Source organism: Crotalus tigris, unplaced genomic scaffold (genome assembly GCF_016545835.1).
Source record: "Crotalus tigris isolate CLP2741 ecotype Arizona unplaced genomic scaffold, ASM1654583v1 scf7180000023617.9722795, whole genome shotgun sequence".
NCBI classification, from domain to species: domain Eukaryota; kingdom Metazoa; phylum Chordata; class Lepidosauria; order Squamata; family Viperidae; genus Crotalus; species Crotalus tigris.
This window is the reverse complement of record NW_024100081.1, coordinates 475,896-496,472: the sequence shown is the minus strand read 5'-3', so window position 1 is coordinate 496,472 and position 20,577 is coordinate 475,896. Positions and strand designations below refer to the sequence as shown.

Sequence of the window (20,577 nt, the reverse complement as noted above, 5' to 3'; positions counted from 1 at the left end):
GAGTCATAAAAGAGCCAAGGTTGCCTACCCCTGCACTAGACTAAACTGGCTCTAAATTATGGATGTAATTACAGCACTAGTGCCATGATGCTACATGAAATAAAGTATTAAAGTCAACAACATTAAACTTTTATTCAAAGCGTAAGATGTGGAGGGCAAATATTATTGTGTGTGAGGCTAAATATAGAGAACTGAACCATCAAGTTCTCTCTGTGAAAATATTCTTTCTAAAACAAATTGTAGGAGGAGTGGCAGAACCTGGGGGTGGAGTCAAAAGAGGAATCTGCCAAGAGTCTCTGTGTAGCCACAAATGGACCAAATCAAACCCCTCTTGAATCCTCTTGAAAAGTTTTGTGTGAGTTGAGTAGAGTAATGTCAGGAGCAATAGAGTAACTGTTCCAATTAAACTGATTTATTACTAATCATGCCCATGCATAAGAATCTGCTCAACTAACTGTTAACACTCTCTTGGCATTAGATAAGAGTCAGTTGAATTCAAGAGGGATTGCACTGGGTCCACCTGTGGCTACACAGAGTATCTAGGCTGATTCCTCTTTTACTCCGCCCTTGGTTCTGCTACTCATTCTCCTTCATAAATGCAGGGAATTTGCAACATTAGGATGCCCAGTAGTTTTTAGTGATGGTAAGATGTCCTGATGTTATTTTACCTTAAAGATAATATAGTGTCTTGGTATTCCCAAAGATATTTGCTCCTATCCTAGGTTACTCAGTCTTGCTACTTAGATGCCCTTTAGAGACACCACTGGGAGATGCCTGAGACATCTAGACTCATTATTAAGTTGGTATTTTTTTCCTGCTTACTAATTAGAGAGTTATGGCTTGAACTATATTCTAATAGCCAATTCCTTTGGGAACAGGATGAAGGGTTCTCGGAGTACATAGAAAGGGCACACAAATATATCCATGGATATAAATGTAGAGGAAATGGTAATACATGCTGCAGAGGTTTAGTAATGAATGTTTGGATGTTGCAAATGTAGTATATATAACATCCTTGGGAAGACTATGGCTCTGCTGAAAGACAAAACATGAATAAAACTCCAATAATTCTACATAGAATTCTATCATTCTGTACAGAATGATGAAACTTAAAAGTTGGATGGAGGGAACATCAGTGTTGTCTTAGCTACTGCATATGATTTAAATTTGTTTTTAAATTATATGAGCTAAAACTATCCTTTTTATCTCCAACAAAAATTATCAGAATTTGCCAGAGTCTTGCTGGGAAAAGGCAGGGCACTTCTTTGATCTTCCGGATTTCTTATCATGGAAAGCAACAGGTGCCACAGCAAGGTATGCAAAATATTATGGTATGTTTTATTTTTCCTCATCTCTTTTCTTGAGCCAGCTTTTTCTTTCATTTATTTTGACTGTACGCAATGTACATGTACCTGCATATGATTTAGATTACATCTTGAACCTATCTTGCTGTTGTGCATTCCTGAACAAAATAGTTCCTGTGAGCATTTTCAATTCTTAATTAATTGTTGTACATATTGGTTCCCTAATTCCACATTCCCATTTCTGGAATTTGACCAATTCAGTACCAGTTTCTTGGAGACAACAGCTAGGGCATTATATTCCACAGGGGATAAAACATCTCTTTCCAATTTAAGTAAAAATAAATTCAGATTTTACACCCCCTTTTAGAACTAGAGGGAGAACATCGAAGGGTTTGAGAAAGCCAAATGCATGTTTTATTTTTTTTTCTTTTGAGAGTTTGCATTTACAGGCTCTTAATTCTTGAAATAAAACTTAACACATTTTTTTTAGGAACAAGATTCTAGCAGTCATACTTTAAAATGTATGTACATATATTGATCTGTAAAAGTTGATGTTTGTTCTGTATCTCTTATATTATGTAAATAAGAGAAACAAAATCTGGAATGAAGATAATTTCAGTAAATTTGCTGTGGCCAAAATAGACAGTCATTGATAAAACTGGGCATTAGTATTGCCGGCCTTTATTAAAATTAAATCATAAATCTAGTGTTAATAAATTGGGGATGTAATCTCAAGGCTAACCTGAGCAGCAGATATTGAACATTCTGGCCTTAATTTTGATGGAGTAAAAGATTTAATAGTAGCCATAAGTTTGAGTTTCACATCTCTCATGAGACCATTTTTCCCGGACTGAAGCAAGTAAGGCCTTGCATGCAATCTAATTTTGAAATGTTCCACCCTTTGAAGAATTTCTGCCCACCCTCTTGGAAGATCCAGGCCTGGACATTGTTATATTCTGTAATTCAACGCTATTCTGTCTCCAGCTGGATTCTTCCTAGGAGTTTTGGGGAAAGATTTCTGATCATCTATATTTTTATACTAACTGTGTATTCTTTAGGGGTGTGTGGAGTGGGGGGGGGGAGAGGGGTAAAATAGAACAGGAATTGTAAAAGGAGATGCCGAAATAATTAACTTTTATGTAAACTGGTTTTTGAAAGAGGAAGGCTTAGGCTGCTTTGCACAGCAGAGAGGGCTGAGAGAGGGCTGCATTCTTTCCCTCTGTTTCGCTGGGACTGTATCCCAATGTGGTCACTGCCCCCCTGCCTGATTAATCTTTTTAAGCGGCTGGGAAATGAATAGTCAGATTCAATGGTAAGAATTTGTGCTCTCCCGCTTGTGATACTTCGATGTTGCTCTGTGGTAGAGACAAAGGCGATTAAAACAAAATGGTAGCTTTTTTTAAGGCACTGTAAGTTTTCATTTCTGGTTGCAGAACATATGGTTTATTTATTTGTTTGTTTGCTTGTTTATTTAATAAATGTATGTAGTTGCCCAGTTTATAGCATTAAAAATCTACAGCATGAAGCCCTTCAAACCCTCCTCCCTCCCCCATCACCATCACCATGATTCATGAACTTATTGGCAATTTCACAGCAGTGTGAACCTGGAATAAGCAGGATGGTTCCAGTTGATTTTCTAGTTTATAACTTAATATCATCAAATGGAACTGGTGCATTTCATACAATGATTTTCTGAGTATTGGTTCATCTCAACATTGCAGTGTCTTTATGGACTCTTAAGCGACTCATGCGAAAACTACACTCATTTGTTTTCCTCTTCTCATTTGCACTGAGTCAATCCTATTCATTACTCAAATTTTGCAGCAGTAAAGCTCTTGTCCTGGTCTTTGTCTTCTGATTCCTCTGGTCTCAAGGGGATTTTTTAAAATTAATATTTTAGTATTTTAGTATTCTCCATTTTTCAAGTTGTAGCCAATACTATCCGTGATGATATCAATAAGTATCTCCTAATGCAGTTTGCTCCTTTCATCTATCTTGGAGACTTTTTCTCTTCCATTTGTCCATTTTCATTTCCATTTTCCATTTGCCTGTCAGTTCACAGTGGCACAATTCTTCACCTGGAGTAGACAATCTTCAGATTGATAGCTTGGAGAGGATGTTTTTCAGGTGCTTCTTTCAACACAATGGCTCAGATTCTATGTATGGCATGCAAACCTGCTGTGCAAGCAGCTGTTCTATAAAACGGCTGAGATTTGTCTCGTAGTTTTCATTGAAATTTTTTCCCTGTTATATTTGGATTTTTTGTCTTTATAATCAAAGAAACTTGTCTCCCCCCCCCCTTTAAATAGCAACAAATCTGGGCAAATGTTTTTTTCTTCCTCATTCATATGCAGTTTGGGAAAAAGACTTTTGAATGTTTCCCCTTCAAGAACATCAAATTTGTATTGAATTTGCTTCTAGTTTTCTCTGAGATAATGGGCAAACTTTTATATATATATATATATATATATATATATATATATATATATATATATATATATATATATAAACAATCTCCAGTGCCTAGTGTACAGCGTGTTGTCTTGGTTTATGTTTTAATAAAAGAAAAAAAAGACAATAATAATCAATTAACAATCAGTAATGATTAAGTTTGATAATTCCATAATTAGTATATTAATTAATAATATATTTCTTTGATCTTCCCTTCTCCTGTTTATATTGTCCTTCTTCAACCTTAAATAAAATGTAATTCTTAATATTTTCAATATATAAATGGTTAAATATAAACATATTTTTTATGTTTGTACAAATAATAATAATCTCTATGTGTACTTTTTGAAACTGTAGCTATCTCCTCACTTCACTCTTTTATTTGGAAGTTAACATTCTTAGCTGTCATTCTGTCAACATGATATCCCAATGAAATTTGCACCCTGGATTGGACTGAGCTATAAATTTCATTTCATAGGGATAAGATGATCTTGTGACCAGCTATAACCTTTCTTCCCAAAGTTGTCGCTGAAACATATCTGCCTTAGCAGCAGGTGTTGCCTGCAATTTTTCTAAAGCTCACAATGCCATTGGAGCATTCTTTTGATCTGTGGGATAATCAGAGGACTATTGTGTTCCCTTTGACCAAACTGCTCAAGTTTTATAAAGGTCCTCATTATCTCCTGTTCTCTGACTCTTGGTCAGTGTAGATAGATGTAGGAAAGCTTTTTAACCATACACAGAGTCCGTTTATCATCCCAAACTCAACAGCTTTTCACAAAGTGGTAAGTCTATAACAAAAGAAATGTTATTTTGAGTTAAACAGACGTTTTAAGATTAAGCTTCTGAATCTTACATACAAACTGTAAAACAGTTACTTATTTTTTATATATAACTTAAAAAATGCAATATTTTGTTTTACTGCCACTTGCTAAAGAATCATACCACTAATTCAGGGTTCCCAACTCTGACTGCTTTGAGACACATGGGCTTCTGGGAATTGAAGTCCATTTGTTTTAAAGTGGCCAAAGTTGGGGAACCCTGCATGAACCTACAAATCATCATTGTGGTACAGTGTCCTTTAGCATACATAAAAAGAGGAAGCTCTTTAGACACTTTCTAAGTTATTTTCTGATTTTTTCTGTTTCTTTCTATTTTTTTTTCCTTTGCAGTGTTTAATTCCTATATAATCAGCTGAAGTAGCATTTCAGTGTTCTATCTCAGGCGAAGCATTTGGACCTGGTGCCCCTTAAGATCTAATATCTGTAATCTGATACAATTTATAAATTTGCTTTTTTAAAAAGAATGTGCTTCAGTTCTTGACTGATAAACATACGTTCTTTCCACTTTAGAAAACCAAATGAACTAGCTCAGCACTGAAAAGAGGAGATGATGGAGATGGAGGCAGAAATTGTAGTGGGTAAATGGCTGCCTGGCTGCCACAGTGACAAAGAATTCTGAGCCAACCATGAAGTCATGCCGAATTTAAGGAGTTTCACTGATCCAAAGCACAGTGTCTTTAATTTTACAAAGTAAAGTTGTCTTAAGCTAGACTATTAAACAAAGACCTTTCAATGACACGGGGAGGGAATAGTGGTTATAAATTTTACTTTGAAAACATGAAATATAGTGATATGAGAGAATTCACTTTTTCTCACTTTCTATGACTAACTTCCCCAGCCTTGAGCATAACATTGGCACTCTGCATTTCCTGCTGTTCTAGGGGTATGTGAAGGCTTGGTAGGAAATTTGAGAAATGTATGTACTTTTCTATTTCAGGAAAATGAAGTCAGGAATTGAATGTGTGTGTTGTTGGCTGTGAGGCTGTGATTTTACCCTGTGTGGCTTGGCTCCTTTATTTTTAATAGTGAGTAAAAAAGTGCCAAGTTCTTATTCAACAGAATGCCGACGTTCTCTTCTCCATTTCCTAAAGGAACTCATGTATTACTCTTTTATAAATTGAGAGATAGATTCTGGTTGAAAGCAGTACAGAAGAATAAAAGCAATGGAGAATAAATAGAAGATTAAACTTTCAGTTTATTACTGACAGCATAGGGCCTGCTATTGAATGCAGATTCTAAGGTCAGATGATTATTATTTATTCATCTTTTTATGGATGAAAAACCTTACAATTTGCTGACATTTTTTGCCTTCTTTGTCTCCTTTATTTTATTTTGAGAGAGAGAGAGCGGATTGACGACTGTCTCCAAAACCTCTATATATGGAACCTAACATTATCAGTAGCCATCTTAAAGATTTCAGTGATCAATGATTCTGAACAATAAGGGTGTTTTATTGTCAGAGCAGTCATTCTAATTTAAGGTGCTGTACTTTGTAGAGACTGTGATTATTTTTTGATGTTTATCATAATGTTCTTTTTTATTTGATCAGATATAGAGTCTTGTGCAAGCCCAGCAATTGTAACTTATTGAATAAATTATGCTTAAACAACCCCAAGATTAATGACACATGAATCCAAACATTGTCAGATTGCATTGACATCAAACAGTATATCAGCAGCACTGCTTAATAAAATGATTAATCTCAGCTCTGGAACATTATGAAATCTAATGCCAATAGAGCAGTCCCAATGAGTTAGCAGCAATTTTATTCCATGTAAATAGGGATAGGATGTACCATATAAGTAAATCCTTATAAATTTATAATCTAGATTAGGGGGAAGCAAAATCAATGCATTCCCTTGCCTCCAGAAGTTGTGGGTGCTCCAACACTGGAGGTTTTTAAGAAGAGATTGAACAACCATTTGTCTGAAATGGTATAAGGTTTCCTGCCTGAGCAGGGGGTTGGACTAGATGACCTCCAAGGTCCATTTCAACTCTATAATTCTGTTATTCAGTTTCTTTTAGGTTTAGCCATGATTGCAATGATTGAGGCAGCTGCATTCAAAATATTTGAAGGGCTCTTCCCATTATCTAAATACCTATGTATTAAATATTTTATCAAAATGCTACATCTTAATTTTTATTTATTAATTGAAAATTGTACTTGAGGAAATTGTTGAGAGAGACTTTAGAAATGAATACCTTGATTTTGTTTTGATATGTTTTATTTTTTTCCCCTTTACTCCTCACTCTGAAGTAGTTTATATTGAAAGCAAAACTCTAAGGTCTTCCATATAACTTGCTCTGGAATATAGGTTTTGCATTTTCTTTGTCGTGAAATGATCAGTATGAAAAGGAATTCTGCTGCTTATAGTTTTTGCAAATCAACCTGTGAATAATTCTCTCAAATGCCAAAAGCACTTACTCCTAGCAAATGTAAAATGTTATCTTCTTTATTGAAACCAAGAAAAAAAATTGTTATTATATATGACAAATGCCAAGTGGGACAATTTAATTCAGTGACTGAGTTCCCTCCACTAATACAGAAATACCTTGAAAAAACATTGCCTAAAGAAATTGCTCTGAGTCAGTTTTTTTTAATATACTAATTGGTTAAAAACCAATGTGGTACCTCACATGCTGGTATCCATCTTGTTACTTCTGAGAACTGTACCTGAAAATTTACTGTCAAATCAAATTCTTTTTTTTTAAACTGAAATGCAGATCTGGTGTTCTGTTTTCATGAATTCTGAATGCTGTAGCTCAAAGAAAGATGTTTACTGTTATTCTAGACCTGAACTTTGGAAATGTGGCAGAAAAAAGCAAATTAAACTGCTGTGCCCTTTTTCTCCATCGGGTAGTCTGCATTCCTTTAAACTCTCTGAGATCAGACTTTTACCTCATTATTTTTCAAATTATTTGGCCTTGAACTTAACCACTTTGACTCCTGCTAGGAATGAATCACGTTGCCATTCATTTTTTTTAGGGAAGCTGTTTTGAATTTTAAGGTTCTGAAGTTAAATAAAGAACCCTGAGGTTCTTCCAAATTCCTCATTAAAATTATTTTCCTCCCTTATTACTACTTAATTTTAGTAATAATTGTCATAATTGTCGTAATAATTTAATTTAATAACATTACCCGTATCACTTTCTCTGGTGATATTTTTTGTTCCCTTTGTTAGCTTGCAAATAGAAGTTGCTTATTTATGTTCTCTAAATCCCTGCCCTGTGAATCTGGCTGCTAACAAAACCTTAGCAAAAAGTCCAGAACCTATATGAACTAACTTTACATGCTAATTAGAGGCAAAAAAAGTCTGTGTCTAAGAGAGCAGTTTAGGTTTGCTTGAAATTGGGCTTGGTATAGACCAGGGATAGGCAACCTTGGCTCTTTTATGACTCGTGGACTTCAACTTCCAGAATTCCTGAGCCAGCACAGCTGGCTCAGGAATTCTGAGAGTTGAAGTCCACAAGTCAAAAGAGCCAAGGTTGCCTACCCCTGGTATAGACCATACAATTTAAACAGTTGTGCACCCTTTTGAATTTTCAATATTGCTGCATAAATATGATGAAAATGTGATCTGTTCTCCACACAAGCCCTAAAACTAGATAAAGGAAACCCAGTTAAACAAATAAATCAAAGACATACATGTTCAGTTTATTATTAAGTATTTTAGAACTCTAGTGCTAGTATATAATGATAGTATAACAGAACATTTTCAAGTTGGCTGATTAAGAATTTAAGTAATCTGTATTTCACTGTACCAGAACTCAAAGTATTTTGAATATAAGAAATAAGGAAGTACAGGAAAAAAACTCTCTTGTTCCATTTTTAATATATAATTCTTATTCTTATCAGTTTCTTAGCTAAGGGAGCTAGACTATATGCCAAGGTGCATGGAATGCTGTTACCTTCCCACCAAAGTGGTATCTATTTATCTACTATAAACAGGAGCTCATCCTGTTGCATGGACAAACCTGGGCTGTCAGCTGGAAAGCTCAGTGTCTTAAACCGGTGAGCCATTACGCTCCTGGAGGTATTTACAGGTACTTAATACCTACAGAAAGACAAGAAAAGAGAACAGAACGAATAAAAGGTGCATGGAAAAAGAAAGAGGAAAAAAGAGAGAAAAGAATATAATAAAGAGAAAAGAAATACGTAAAGTGATTTCCAGCCTTCATCACAACAAATTTAGCTATTCTTCACACTTTCTAAAGTTACGAACAAAATCTCTTCATCTCACATGCTATCTCTTATCTATAAACAAATTCATAAAACATAATCTTTTCAGAATGTCCATGAAGAATAGCCAGAAGTAACAAATTATTTTGTTTTAACCTTGAACAAATAGCTTATATTCCATTTATCTCTAACAATTTTAAATTTTAACATTTACTCCATTCAACTATTGTAGGGTTTGATTTCTCTTCATTTCTCATTTGTCCCGTCACACAGTTATTTTAGAAGCCTCTTTTATAAATCCAATAGAAAAACAATGATCTGCTCTCTTGGTTTGCTGTTTGTATTTCCCTTTCAAATTTTAAAATCCCAGCCAGATTCTTTCATAGATCCGGTGAAACATCCTCTTCTAAATATTTCTCTTGTCAGTAGTAAATCCACTTTTGATACCATTTCTATTTTGTCAGATATTTTTTTTACTAATGTGGCATGTTTTCAGTAACATCTTTTAGACATAGTCTAAGTAAACTTTATTACTGGCATTGTTAATATTGTGAATACTATCTTCTGATTCCATTCTTAAAATGTCTCCATTAATATTTTTATTGTAATAATTTTTTCATTATCTTACAGGCCTCTATAATCCCTATTAGTGGCCACTTTTTGAAATCATTATCATTCCTCTTAAACTCTCCCACATCCCTTTCAAATCAAAGACCTCCTCCGAGAAAGGAGGACATCCTGGCAGAAAATTAATTCCAATCTGTTCATCAATAACAATGGGGTTTCTTTAAAAAAAATTTTTTTTAAAAGGAAACCTTTTTTTAATCTAAGTTGTATTTATTTAAGCTAATTTGCAGACAGAAACATGGGGTATCTGTTTCCAGCTTGGTATTTAAAGATTTTCCTGCAGATTTACTTTATGTTGTTGATTACTTTTTATTTGTTGTTGTTTCTCTTTTTAGTAGCCTTGTGTGAAAAAAAAATTCTTTCTGGTAGGAGGGAGGGAGGGAAGGAGAAAAGGAAGGAAGGAAGGAAGGAAGGAAGGAAGGAAGGAAGGAAGGAAGGAAGGAAGGAAGGAAGGAAGGAAGGAAGGAAGGAAGGAGCTACACCAAATGGGAAAATATATTTTCCTGTCTGATTGCCAGCATTTACATTCTCTTTTATTTTAAATGCATTCTGATGTCTCCATAAATAAAAAAGCTCAGTATAATTCATAGAAGGCAATGAGGACACCAAAAATTTTGCAAGCCAAATATCCAGAATTGTTCTTTTTTTAAACTAATTTCAAATACACTTAAAACTAACTCCAAAACAGTCAATGTTCAAGTAGCCAATTTCTTATTAAACATCTGAATGACTTTGGGGAAAGAGGGGAAGACAGGCTGCCTAGGAAACAATCAGACAGGAAAGTCAGAAGCCCCCAGTGGCTTAATAGTCAGAGAAAGAAACTTAGGAAAGACCTGCTCTAATGGACCACAGTTAAAAGTGACTGTGGGAAGTTTATGCTTTCAGAAACTTTGCAGTGAAGTAGAATTAGTCATCTAGTCCTGTTTCGTGTCTGGTTTACCTGGGAGGGCTGACACAAACAAACTTTGACATAAAAAGAATTTGAGGGGGGGGGACAATTTGAAGGCTTGATAAATTTGAATATGCACTCCATTTTTTTCTGCTGTTAACAGACCTTTTAGAGTTCTTTTAAAGATGGATCCACTTATTACCTCAAAACTCAGCAAAACAAACCCAATACTGCACTAGTGGCTTTGTGCATTTATGCCCCATCCATTTTTCTTTTGAAGGCCATGTGTATATTTAAACTCATCCAACTTTACCAAAAGAGTCTTTATTAGAAAACAAATGTGGTTTATCTTCAAGATAAATAGTCAGTGGCATGATGTGAGCGGGAAACAATAAGGTCCAGTATGGCATCCTTATTTGCCATGTTTTTCTGGAACTTTAAAACTCCATTCCTTGTTGGCCCTACTCTACCTAACCCAGTTGTACCCAGGACATGACCCATTTTTCCTGTTTTGCTGGCTCAGGAAGGAAAATCCAAAATACATCATTGCAATTACAAGTACTAAGACAACTTCTGATCACATCACCAAAAGCAGCACAGAATGTTTGAATCAGTTTCAGTCAAAATGATCTTTTTTTTGATCCATGTTAGAACCAAACCAGACCATTCTATGTTGTACATAACTCATAAAACACATACTTTTTTTTTTTTAGTACAAACTATTGAGGTTTCTTTTGTAAACTCCGCTACAGACTTCCATATGAAGACTGGAGCTTTTGTAGATGTAAATAATAAAGACAGTTTGGTCTGTTGTTTTTTAAAATGGAGCAAGTCAAAGTTATATTTATTCAAAGATAATGTTTAAATCAGAGGAGGCCTGAGAATTGTTCAAGCTGGAGCATGATTTGCATTTTGTATATTAATACATAGAAGTGAATGCTGTTAATTTAATGGTTTTGTACTTCTCCAGCTTTTGTAAGGCAACTTTCATTTTACAGAAATTATCAGGGTGTAAGAAATGCATATTTTATGATAAATCACACATGAAATCTGTATTTATAGTATAATATACTCTGAATATTAGTTTATCATAGAATACAGGTACTGTTATCCTTGACATATGACCACAGTTGGGATGAGAATTTCCATTGCTAATCAAGGCAGTTGTTAAGCGAGTCACTCCTGATTTTACAAGCTTTTTTTTTGTTTGCCACGATTGTTAAAAGAATCACTGAAGTCGTGAAGTGAATCACGTGGTTGTTAAGTCTGGCTTCCCCTGTTGACTTCCCTTGTTGCAAAGATTACAAAATTGACGTTGTTTGAAATGAGCGTGTTCTTCATTTGAAGCAATTTCTGGTTCAGTATACATCAAAGCCACTTTGTCAGTAAATGCCAATGTTGTATAGAGAGATACATGTAAGAATCCATTTGGGGAAAATCAGAATTTATCCACCCTGAAGGATAGAAACTCCTCCTGCTTGGAAGAATCTAGAAGAAACCAAAGGGAGAGGGGCCCCCCCCAGAACTGTCTCCTGGATAAAAGGGGATACAAATCTAAATAACAAGAACAACATAAATTGTTTCCGGATAGCTAGCGTATGAACACTATTTTCTTATTAAAAGGCAATAGAAGATTTTTATGTCTAGAACTACGGATAGTTCTCAACTTATGGCCACAAATTTTTTGCTGCCAAAAAATTTGTTAAGTGAATTTTGCCCCATTTTATAACTTTCTTGCCACAATTGTTAAGTGAATCACTGCAGCTGTTAAGTTAGAAACACGGTTGTGAAGTGAATCTGGCTTCCCCATTGAATTCGTTTGTCAGAAGGTCACCAAAGGGGATCACATGACCCGGGGACACTGTAGCCGCCATAAATATGGGTCAACTGCCAAACATCCGAATTTTGATCATGTCACCACGGTGATGCTGCAGCGGTCATAAGTGTGAAAAACAATCATAAGTCACTTTTTTTCAGTGCAGTTGTAACTTTGAACAGTCATTAAATGAACTGTTATAAGTTGCGGACTACCTATACTGTTTTGAAGCGTAGCTGCCAAAATTGCCTGTAGATTGCTTCCATTAGTGTAAAATAAGTTACCATTTGTATCTATTTGAAGCAGCTATTACATTTCCAAATATCAGCTTAGAGGCAGTACTTAATATGCCTGCTAAGCTCTCCTTTGTTAATTTGAAATTGCTTCCTCTGCAAACTGGATATTTACTAATGGTATGTCCTCCCTCGCTTCTGTTTATCTGTCTTTTGTAACATTTGCTGAGAATATTTGGTATCTATTCCCTGCTGCTGAGGTCAACTTTTGGAATTTTTCCTTTGCTGGTTGAGTTTCCTCCATCCTAATTTCATCCCCCATTTTTGTACTAGATCCTAGAAGGACAGGTTTCCAAGGGTGTTACAATAGATGGGGTAATTGAATCCGGAATGTGATTGTATCCCTTCTCTCTGTCCAGGGGATTTGGGCTTACCTAGGCAGCCATACATCTGTCTCAAATTTGCCTCCAGCAATGAACAGTGCTCCTTATTTCTAACATACCTTTCACCTTTTGAGTGCTCCTGAGGTTGGGTCACCATAATAAGCCCAATCCTATTACAATTAAAGCTCTTTTTTCATGAAACCTCTCTGTGTTGTTACTGTAGTTAAAGATTACATAGCTTCATAGTATAGCATAATAGCCAGTGAAGTCTGGGGAAGGGGCCAAGGAGAAGCACCGTTGAATGAACCCATGGTGGAATGTAGTCTGGATTCCCAGGAGGCAAGGGCTGCGTTCCTGAGGAGCAAAGAACAGGGAGGTTTAGATAGTTTGAGTGGGAGGAAGAGAGTCAGAACAGCTCCTCCCTAGGAATTCTTAGAATATATGTTTAAAGATGTAAGTTGGGGGGGGGGGTTGGTCTCCAAACTTTGCCATTTTTAAGACTTGTGGATTACTCCCAGACATCCTCAGCCAGCCATGCTGTATTCTGGGAGCTGAAGTCCACAAATCTAAAAGTCGCCAAGTTTAGAGTTTTCTGGTGTAAGAAGTAGTTTGGCAAGATTTCTGTCTACGGCAGCGGTTCTCAACGTTTGTGTGACGGCGACCCCCGTCACACAAACGTTATGTGCATGCACGGCGCGGCGCGCATGGGGGCGGGGCCCCCTGCATGGTGCGCATGTGCGCCGCCGCCCCCAGAGGCGCGCCGGCGCCCCCATGCGTGGCGCGCATGTGCGGCGCTGCCCCCGGAGGGGAGAAAATGGCGGATCGCCGCCTTTGGCAACCCCCGAAAAGTGGTCGACCCCAAATGGGGTCGCGACCCATAGGCTGAGAACCGCTGGTCTATGGACAAGGAACAATAAGGGAAACTGCTTAGATGAACCTTTGTTGGGTTGTAGCAGCCTGACTGAACCTGACATAGGCTTGTCCCCATTGCATTTGATATTTCAAACATGCAAATAGGGCACTTTGCAACAATCTCAATTTCAGAAGTGCTACTTCACAATTTAAGCAAATTCCCTTGAAAACGCTTTTTGTAAAAGATGGGTTGTTTTTAAGTGTAGCGCAGTGAAAAAGTTCTCACTCCTGTCCACTTTGTTTTTTTCCACTTGTTACCAGCTCAGGTGGATAGTTTTGTACTATGTGGGAAGTACTAGCTGATGCTTCTGGAAGCACCTAATTTCTAAGTATTCTTTGAACCATAATGAGGTATATGATGAAGCTCCTATGACAAGCTGCAGAAAGACAAGAATTAAAAAAAGTTATTTTAGTTTGGAATAATAGGCAACATCATCTGTAGTTTATGGATATAGTCTGCTATCAGTTTTTACTTCGTTGTAAACATGAAACACAATAAAATTATTTATTGCTGTTAAAGTTTGTGACCTTTAAGTATGCTAATGCTGACGTTTTTCTGACAGTATGATCTTTAACTAACAAGGATTGTTATTCCTGTTGTTTTCAAGTTTTTAAGGCGCTAATCTGATGCTAATTTATGTTAGCTGTGATGCCATAGTACTGTTTAGCGTTCTGTCCTTTCTGATAAAGGAGAACATTTGTAGCTCATGGTTGAAATGAGGGTTCCTCTCATTCTGTCCTTTTTATAAGATTTTGTTTTTTTTTTTAATTTCACTTGTCTTTTATGCTTAATCTCTATTAGTATAGGTGTGGCCATTAAAATTAAAATTCACATTCCATACCAGGAATCAATATAGTGAGATTTGCTATCTGACATTCAAGAATTAGGATAGTGATGTCAAGAATCTCCAGACATCTTGAAATATTGTTTGTAAAATAAAGTGGGACTTTTAACAAGAGCCCATTTTTCTGACATTTAAAGGGGATGTCTTTAGATGCTCATGTGAATAGAAAAAATAAGATGTAAAGCCAAACAGTCATGAAATACTATTGATATTTGTGCAAGGATTAAAAGTATACAAATTCCTGATGAAGATAATTGGTAATAATGCATCTAATTTTAATTCTGTTAGGTTAAGTAATAGCTGTAGTGGACAAGAAACATTTTATTGATTGAAATCTAACTAAATAGAATCAGACATCTTGATGTATTTTACTTTAATAAATATATATAATTTAAAAGTCCTTTATTGGAAGAATGGCAAGTTTAGGGTTAGGATTACAGTCTTAATTGTTATAATATTTGTATTATATATATAACGTGTGTCATGATGCATGCATGTATGAAATGACAGAGCTTGAATCACAGTAGTTTTATTATTTTTTGTCTATCATGATCCATAGAAATCACTGTTTAACATCTGTGTCTACATTATCAATTCTGATAATAAGAATATCATGATGTTGTATTGCTATATAAACCTTTAATTTTAAATTAAATAGTATCTTTTCCGCAACAGATCTTTGTGTACACTTGTATGTAAATGGACATACTCCTCAGAAACTGGCTGGGATGATAGTTTCTGGAAATCAGTTGGATTAGAAGATCTGATGGCAAATAAATACTCAAAAATAGGTAATGTATAGTATTGAATTATTTTTGTTTGTAGGTTTCAATAAGAAATTTTAAGGCTAGATAAGAGTCCATTCAAATGTAATGGAAAGCCATGTTTACTATTATAATTATACATTTTGGGGACTTTATTTAAGAAAACAGTTGTATCTCTAAACTACTGTTGTTACATTGTATACTGTATTCTACACTTCGTGGTAGAAAATTGCTGGAATCTTTCTGTCTAAATTATGACAATAGATACTTTACAAATTGAGGGTATCTGGCTAGAATCTGGTTAAACCTTTTGTTTCGTGTTTTAGCTTTTGTTGTGCCAAGGACTGATGTAAATGTAACTCGTATATGTTATGCTTGAATTAAGAAAAGGACGGTTAATGTGTATAATATGACTTGTTCTGGCTTAATGCAAGTATAGTTTAGGTGATTTTTAGATCTATTTTGAATGCATTTTAGGAAGCATTAAATTTTCTCCCTCCTGTTTTACCACCACAAGAACCCTATGAGGTTGGCCAGAGAGAAAGGATATGTTGTAAGCTTTTGTAGTTGAGAGTGGAGTGGAACCAAGGTCTGTCTGCTTGGATACCTTAACTGCTACATTATACTGTCTCTGTAATAAAGCAATATAAACCTAGATCCGTTTAAAACGTGGGCGAAAACAAAACAAAGTATCCAATATTTATTCATGGAAAAATAAATGAAAACAGAGGTCTAATTGAAAATTACATTTATTATTAGGTTTTATGAATTTCAGGCAGGGATGATCACAGAGATGGCCCAATGGTGTGTGTTACAAGGTCCACACATTGTCAGTTCTGCACCTAAAACAGATAATCTAACTGTGATTGAACAACAAGTTCAGATAGCTGCAAGACTATCACAATGGGTAAACTTGATCTTGAGAGATTGGAATTGGTCTGTTCTTCCTTTTTCAGCAAACAAATTCTAACTGTGGATAAAATCTTCAAGTACTGAGATTTAAGGAAGCTATTCAAATCCTAAAATGGTAGTTGGCAGAAATGTTTGTAGAAGAGAGTCAAAAGAGAGTAAACACTGAAAACCCCAATCCTATGGGATACCTCTGATGGTTGATATCTTAATCCAGTTTTCATAGAAGTTCTCTGGGTCAGTCAAAAGATAAATCAAGGAATTTCTAGCCACTATGTACAACCATGATAAATTGATATTTTTCTTGACTTTCATCAAACATGACCCCACATTATGATTCTAATACACAGCCATTCCTAGGTAAAGTGTTAGGTATTATCCATTTTTTGTACCTCTTCACAATAGACTTCCTTAGAGCAGGGGTCCCCAACCCCCAGTCCATGGACTGGCAGAAACCCATCCGCATAAACAACCAAAGCCCCATCCGCGGGATACAGACAATACATGAAACCACACCCCCTCCGGTCCGCAGAAAAACCTCTCTCCATGGAAGCAGTCTCTGCTGCCCAAAAGGTTGGAGACCTCTGCCTTAGAGTATGCAAGAAAATGTCACTTTCTAAGCAGTCACATGTGATACTGCCTCAGTCCTGAAGCCTACTATGACAAGGAGGGCATGGCCCTATTCAGAGGTAAGGACAGTGAAAAGTTAAAGGGTTGCTGTGTCATGTATATTCCAGAAAATATTTAATAAACTGAAAATATTATTACAGCATTAAGTGCCACTGCTTTTCCTCCACAACAATCCCAACACACCAGGAATGGATAACAATCTTGAAACTACTTTGCAGTTATCATGCACCTTTCTTTTTTTTTTTTTAAAATGTAATTTTATTTCCAAAGCTAAAATACAAAATCCAAAAAAGAAAGAAAACAAAGAGGAAACAAAAACAAAACAATACAAAACTAGAACAATGCACATAAAGACGAAGTAACAAAGATATACAATCTACTTTGTCACTTTGTCATCATGCACCCCTTCTGTGTCCCTCTCCAAAATAATTATGTGAATCACAGATAGCTCACTCTACATAGTACAGAAGAGTATTTGATTTGGACTGGTATACCTTCTGCTGTTTCTAGTAAAAAAAAATCTGGATTTTAAAAATGTGATTAAGCTGATATAATTTAACATGCTTTGTGAACTCAGCTATAATTATTTTACCAATTTGAGCCAAAGTTTAATGACAGTGTTAATCTCATTAACTGCACAGTACTTAAAATGGATTTCCATTTAAAACTGTAATGCTCATTTGGCGAAATTTTTCCAGGCTAATTGTAATCAATTTTCCTTGTTCACTTAATGGGCTTTTAATAGCTAAGCTAAGCAGCCATGACATGAATGGGAACATTAGCATACATTTTTAAATAATTACTTATTTTAAAATACCCTTCACAGTTAATCATTTAGGTTTTCTTTTTCAGCCGTAGTGTAATTTTCTAAAATAAATGGAAATCAGAAGATATCAGTAATGTATGAAGGTTTCTTGTATTCAATAACTTTCGTATGCTACTTTTTTATTTATGTTACATTGAAAATTTTGTATAGGCTGTTCTTCATTTATTGTACTGCTAATAAAGAGTAATATCATATAGTAAAATCTTTTGTCAGATGAGAAGAGAAAATTTGCATGCTAATTTGCCCTAAAAGTGAAAAGAATTGTATACTTCCTGTCTTAGAAGTTGTAGGTAGATCTTAAGGTCTGTTAGAAAGGCATTGCAATAGATTTGTTATCCATAAGAAAGTACTTGTGTCCAAATTGTTCACAAGGAATCTTGACCTATGTGTTGAGTCCTCCCTCTGGGATCTGCTTCCTGTGTTTGTTCACTTAACATCCACAGTTTTGGGACTGAGGGCTAAAACATATGAAAAGTGGTTGCAGGAATTGGGTATGTCCAGTTTAATAAAAAAAAAAGGACTAGGGGTGACATGATAGCAGTCTTCCAATATTTCAGAGGTTGCCACAAAGAAGAAGGGTTCAACCTATTCTCAAAGCACCTGAAGGCGGGACAAGAAGCAATGGTTGGAAACTAATCCAAGAGGGAACCAACCTAGAACTAAGGAGAAATTTCCTGACAGTTAGAACAATTAATCAGTGGAATGACTTGCCTCTTGAAATTGGGGATGCTCCAACACTGAAGGTTTTAAGAAGACATTGGCAACTATTTGTCTGAAATGGTATACAGTTTCCTGCCTGGACAGGGATTGAATTAGAACAGGGGTCTTCAAACTTGGTCCTTTTATGACTTGTGGACTTCAACTCCCAGAATTCCTCAGCCAGGCACGCTGGCTGAGGAATTCTGGGAGTTGAAGTCCAAAGTCATAAAAGGGTCAAGTTTGAAGACCCCTGGACTAGAAGATCTCCAAGTTCCCTTCTCAACTCTGTTATTCTGTTATTCTGCTTCACCTATTTTTCCGCTTTCCAAAACTAGGAAGAAAAAACCTTCTCTATTGGCAGTACAAATAATGGCTGTTAAGCGGGAATTCCTTAAATGCTCCAGATTACTTCCATAGGAGAACGTAAGGCTTTGGCTATGTTCTCTGGCGTCATCTAGTACAGTGTTTCTTAAACTGTATTTCATGGAACACCAACATTCTCTGAATAACTCGACATCTTGTTAACATGTTCCTTGAATTGTTTCCAAGATTCAAGCCAACATTTTTGTGGATTTTGGATCTATTCAGTAGTATCAGAATTAAAGGAGCACTACTCATAGTGTTAAGGAAGATATTCGCAGATCTTTCCTTAGATGTTACACTGAAACCATTGAATTAAAAAGTAATTATGAAAGACTTTTGGACGAAAGTTTACCCCAAATATGAGCTTTTAAGTATTTTTTGAAGGACTCACTGGAGAAGAGCCTAATGCTGGGAAAGATTGAGGGCAATAGAAGAAGGGGACGACAGAGAATGAGGTGGTTGGATGGAGTCACTGAAGCAGCAGGCGTAAGCTTAAATGGTCTCCAGAAGATAGTAGAGGACAGGAAGGCCTGGAGGAACGTTGTCCATGGGGTCGTGATGGGTCAGACACGATTTTGCAGCTAACAACAAAATCTTTGTGAGACTGGGTTTACAACATTTATTGTTACCAAGACCTGTTGAATTGCTATGTTGATTCCTTCTTCAATTAATGATTTCAGTCATTGACAAAATATAAAATCATATGTAAGCTCATGCAACCAATTACAATTTACAATCTATTTATTATATGTAAAGAAAGATTGAAACATTATTGAAATATAAAATATTTCCATACCTTTTATTTTTTCCCCGTTTTAAAAAGAAATAGCCATAGCTATTCCTTATTGAAAAGTTTAATGCTGTAACAATGATCTTGCCAATTGGGGAAGAATTTGATTTTGAACAGATCTATTAACCCCCCAGTAGAAAGCAACTGAAAGCTTCAGTGCTGGAGCAAATACACAGAAATTTCCCAGGTGATAGCCTTGGGGGGGGGGTTGTGCTCCCCCTCTTTTTTTTCGCAATGTTATAGATGCTCTTAAATATTGGTCTTTCAATTTTTCTCTCCTCAACTTAAGTACAATCCTAATAGCAATTATCTTTTGACAATTATTTCTTTCTACACTAAAAGGATACTACTTATATGTTTTAGCAGAAATTTGAGCCCCCTAATGGCCAAGTTGCCCTGCGGTGGAAAATTATTATTTTTTTTAGCTTAAATAATTTATGAAGCTCAAGCTGGAGTTTGAATACAATATTTATATTGTTTATTTCAAGGACAAGGGAAGCACTTCTTTTACCAAACCTATCTGTGCAAATAAGAAATTATTTTATATAATTGATAGTTTGAGATAGTAAAAATTAGGACGTGGCATGTAATAAGCAACAATTTGTACAGTATGGAAATGATAATTAAGTATTTTTAAGATACCTTTTCTGTAGTTGAACTGTAAATGTATAAATGTGAGTAGTAGATTCCATTAGTTTTTATGCTAACTCTGATTTTTGTATTTTGCAAGTTCATTTTATCTTATTACATAATACAGAATGCTGTGGCAGGTTTTTTTTTCCTACTACAACTTGATTCCAAAGTTCTGTGTAGTTGGATGCATGCAAAATGGGCACAGCATGCAAGTAATTCATAATGTCTTTATATATACTTCAGAGAATTTGAGAATAAGTTGTTGGATGCAACAGCAAAACAGATTCAAGCTGTCTTGTTCTCCAGTTGCCCCAGTACAGCATTTTGGTATTCCCTATGGGTGCAGAGTTCAGTGGGTGATTCTGTTCCCCTATGATTCATTCCCTTCTCTCTAGATGGAACACAAATCATTCAGAGAGGCTTTCTAGGGCTCAGTAATAATGCAGCAGGGAGCAGATAAAATTTTAAAAGCTTGTATAGT

The 20,577-nt window shown here is 35.7% G+C and overlaps 1 protein-coding gene across 5 annotated transcripts in view; it reads left to right on the top strand.

The window, feature by feature from the left end:
* Positions 1 to 20,577, top strand: part of FGGY (FGGY carbohydrate kinase domain containing) — a 148,322-nt gene that overhangs the window by 30,253 nt on the left and 97,492 nt on the right. For all 5 annotated transcript variants that reach the window (XR_005553779.1, XR_005553778.1, XM_039319916.1 and 2 more), the window contains exons 5-6: positions 1,226 to 1,314; positions 15,158 to 15,273. Coding sequence is in view for 3 of the 5 variants with exons in the window: in XM_039319916.1 (XP_039175850.1) it covers positions 1,226 to 1,314; positions 15,158 to 15,273 (205 nt within the window). In the remaining 2 variants the exon portion in view is untranslated. The remainder of the gene's footprint in view (positions 1 to 1,225; positions 1,315 to 15,157; positions 15,274 to 20,577) is intronic.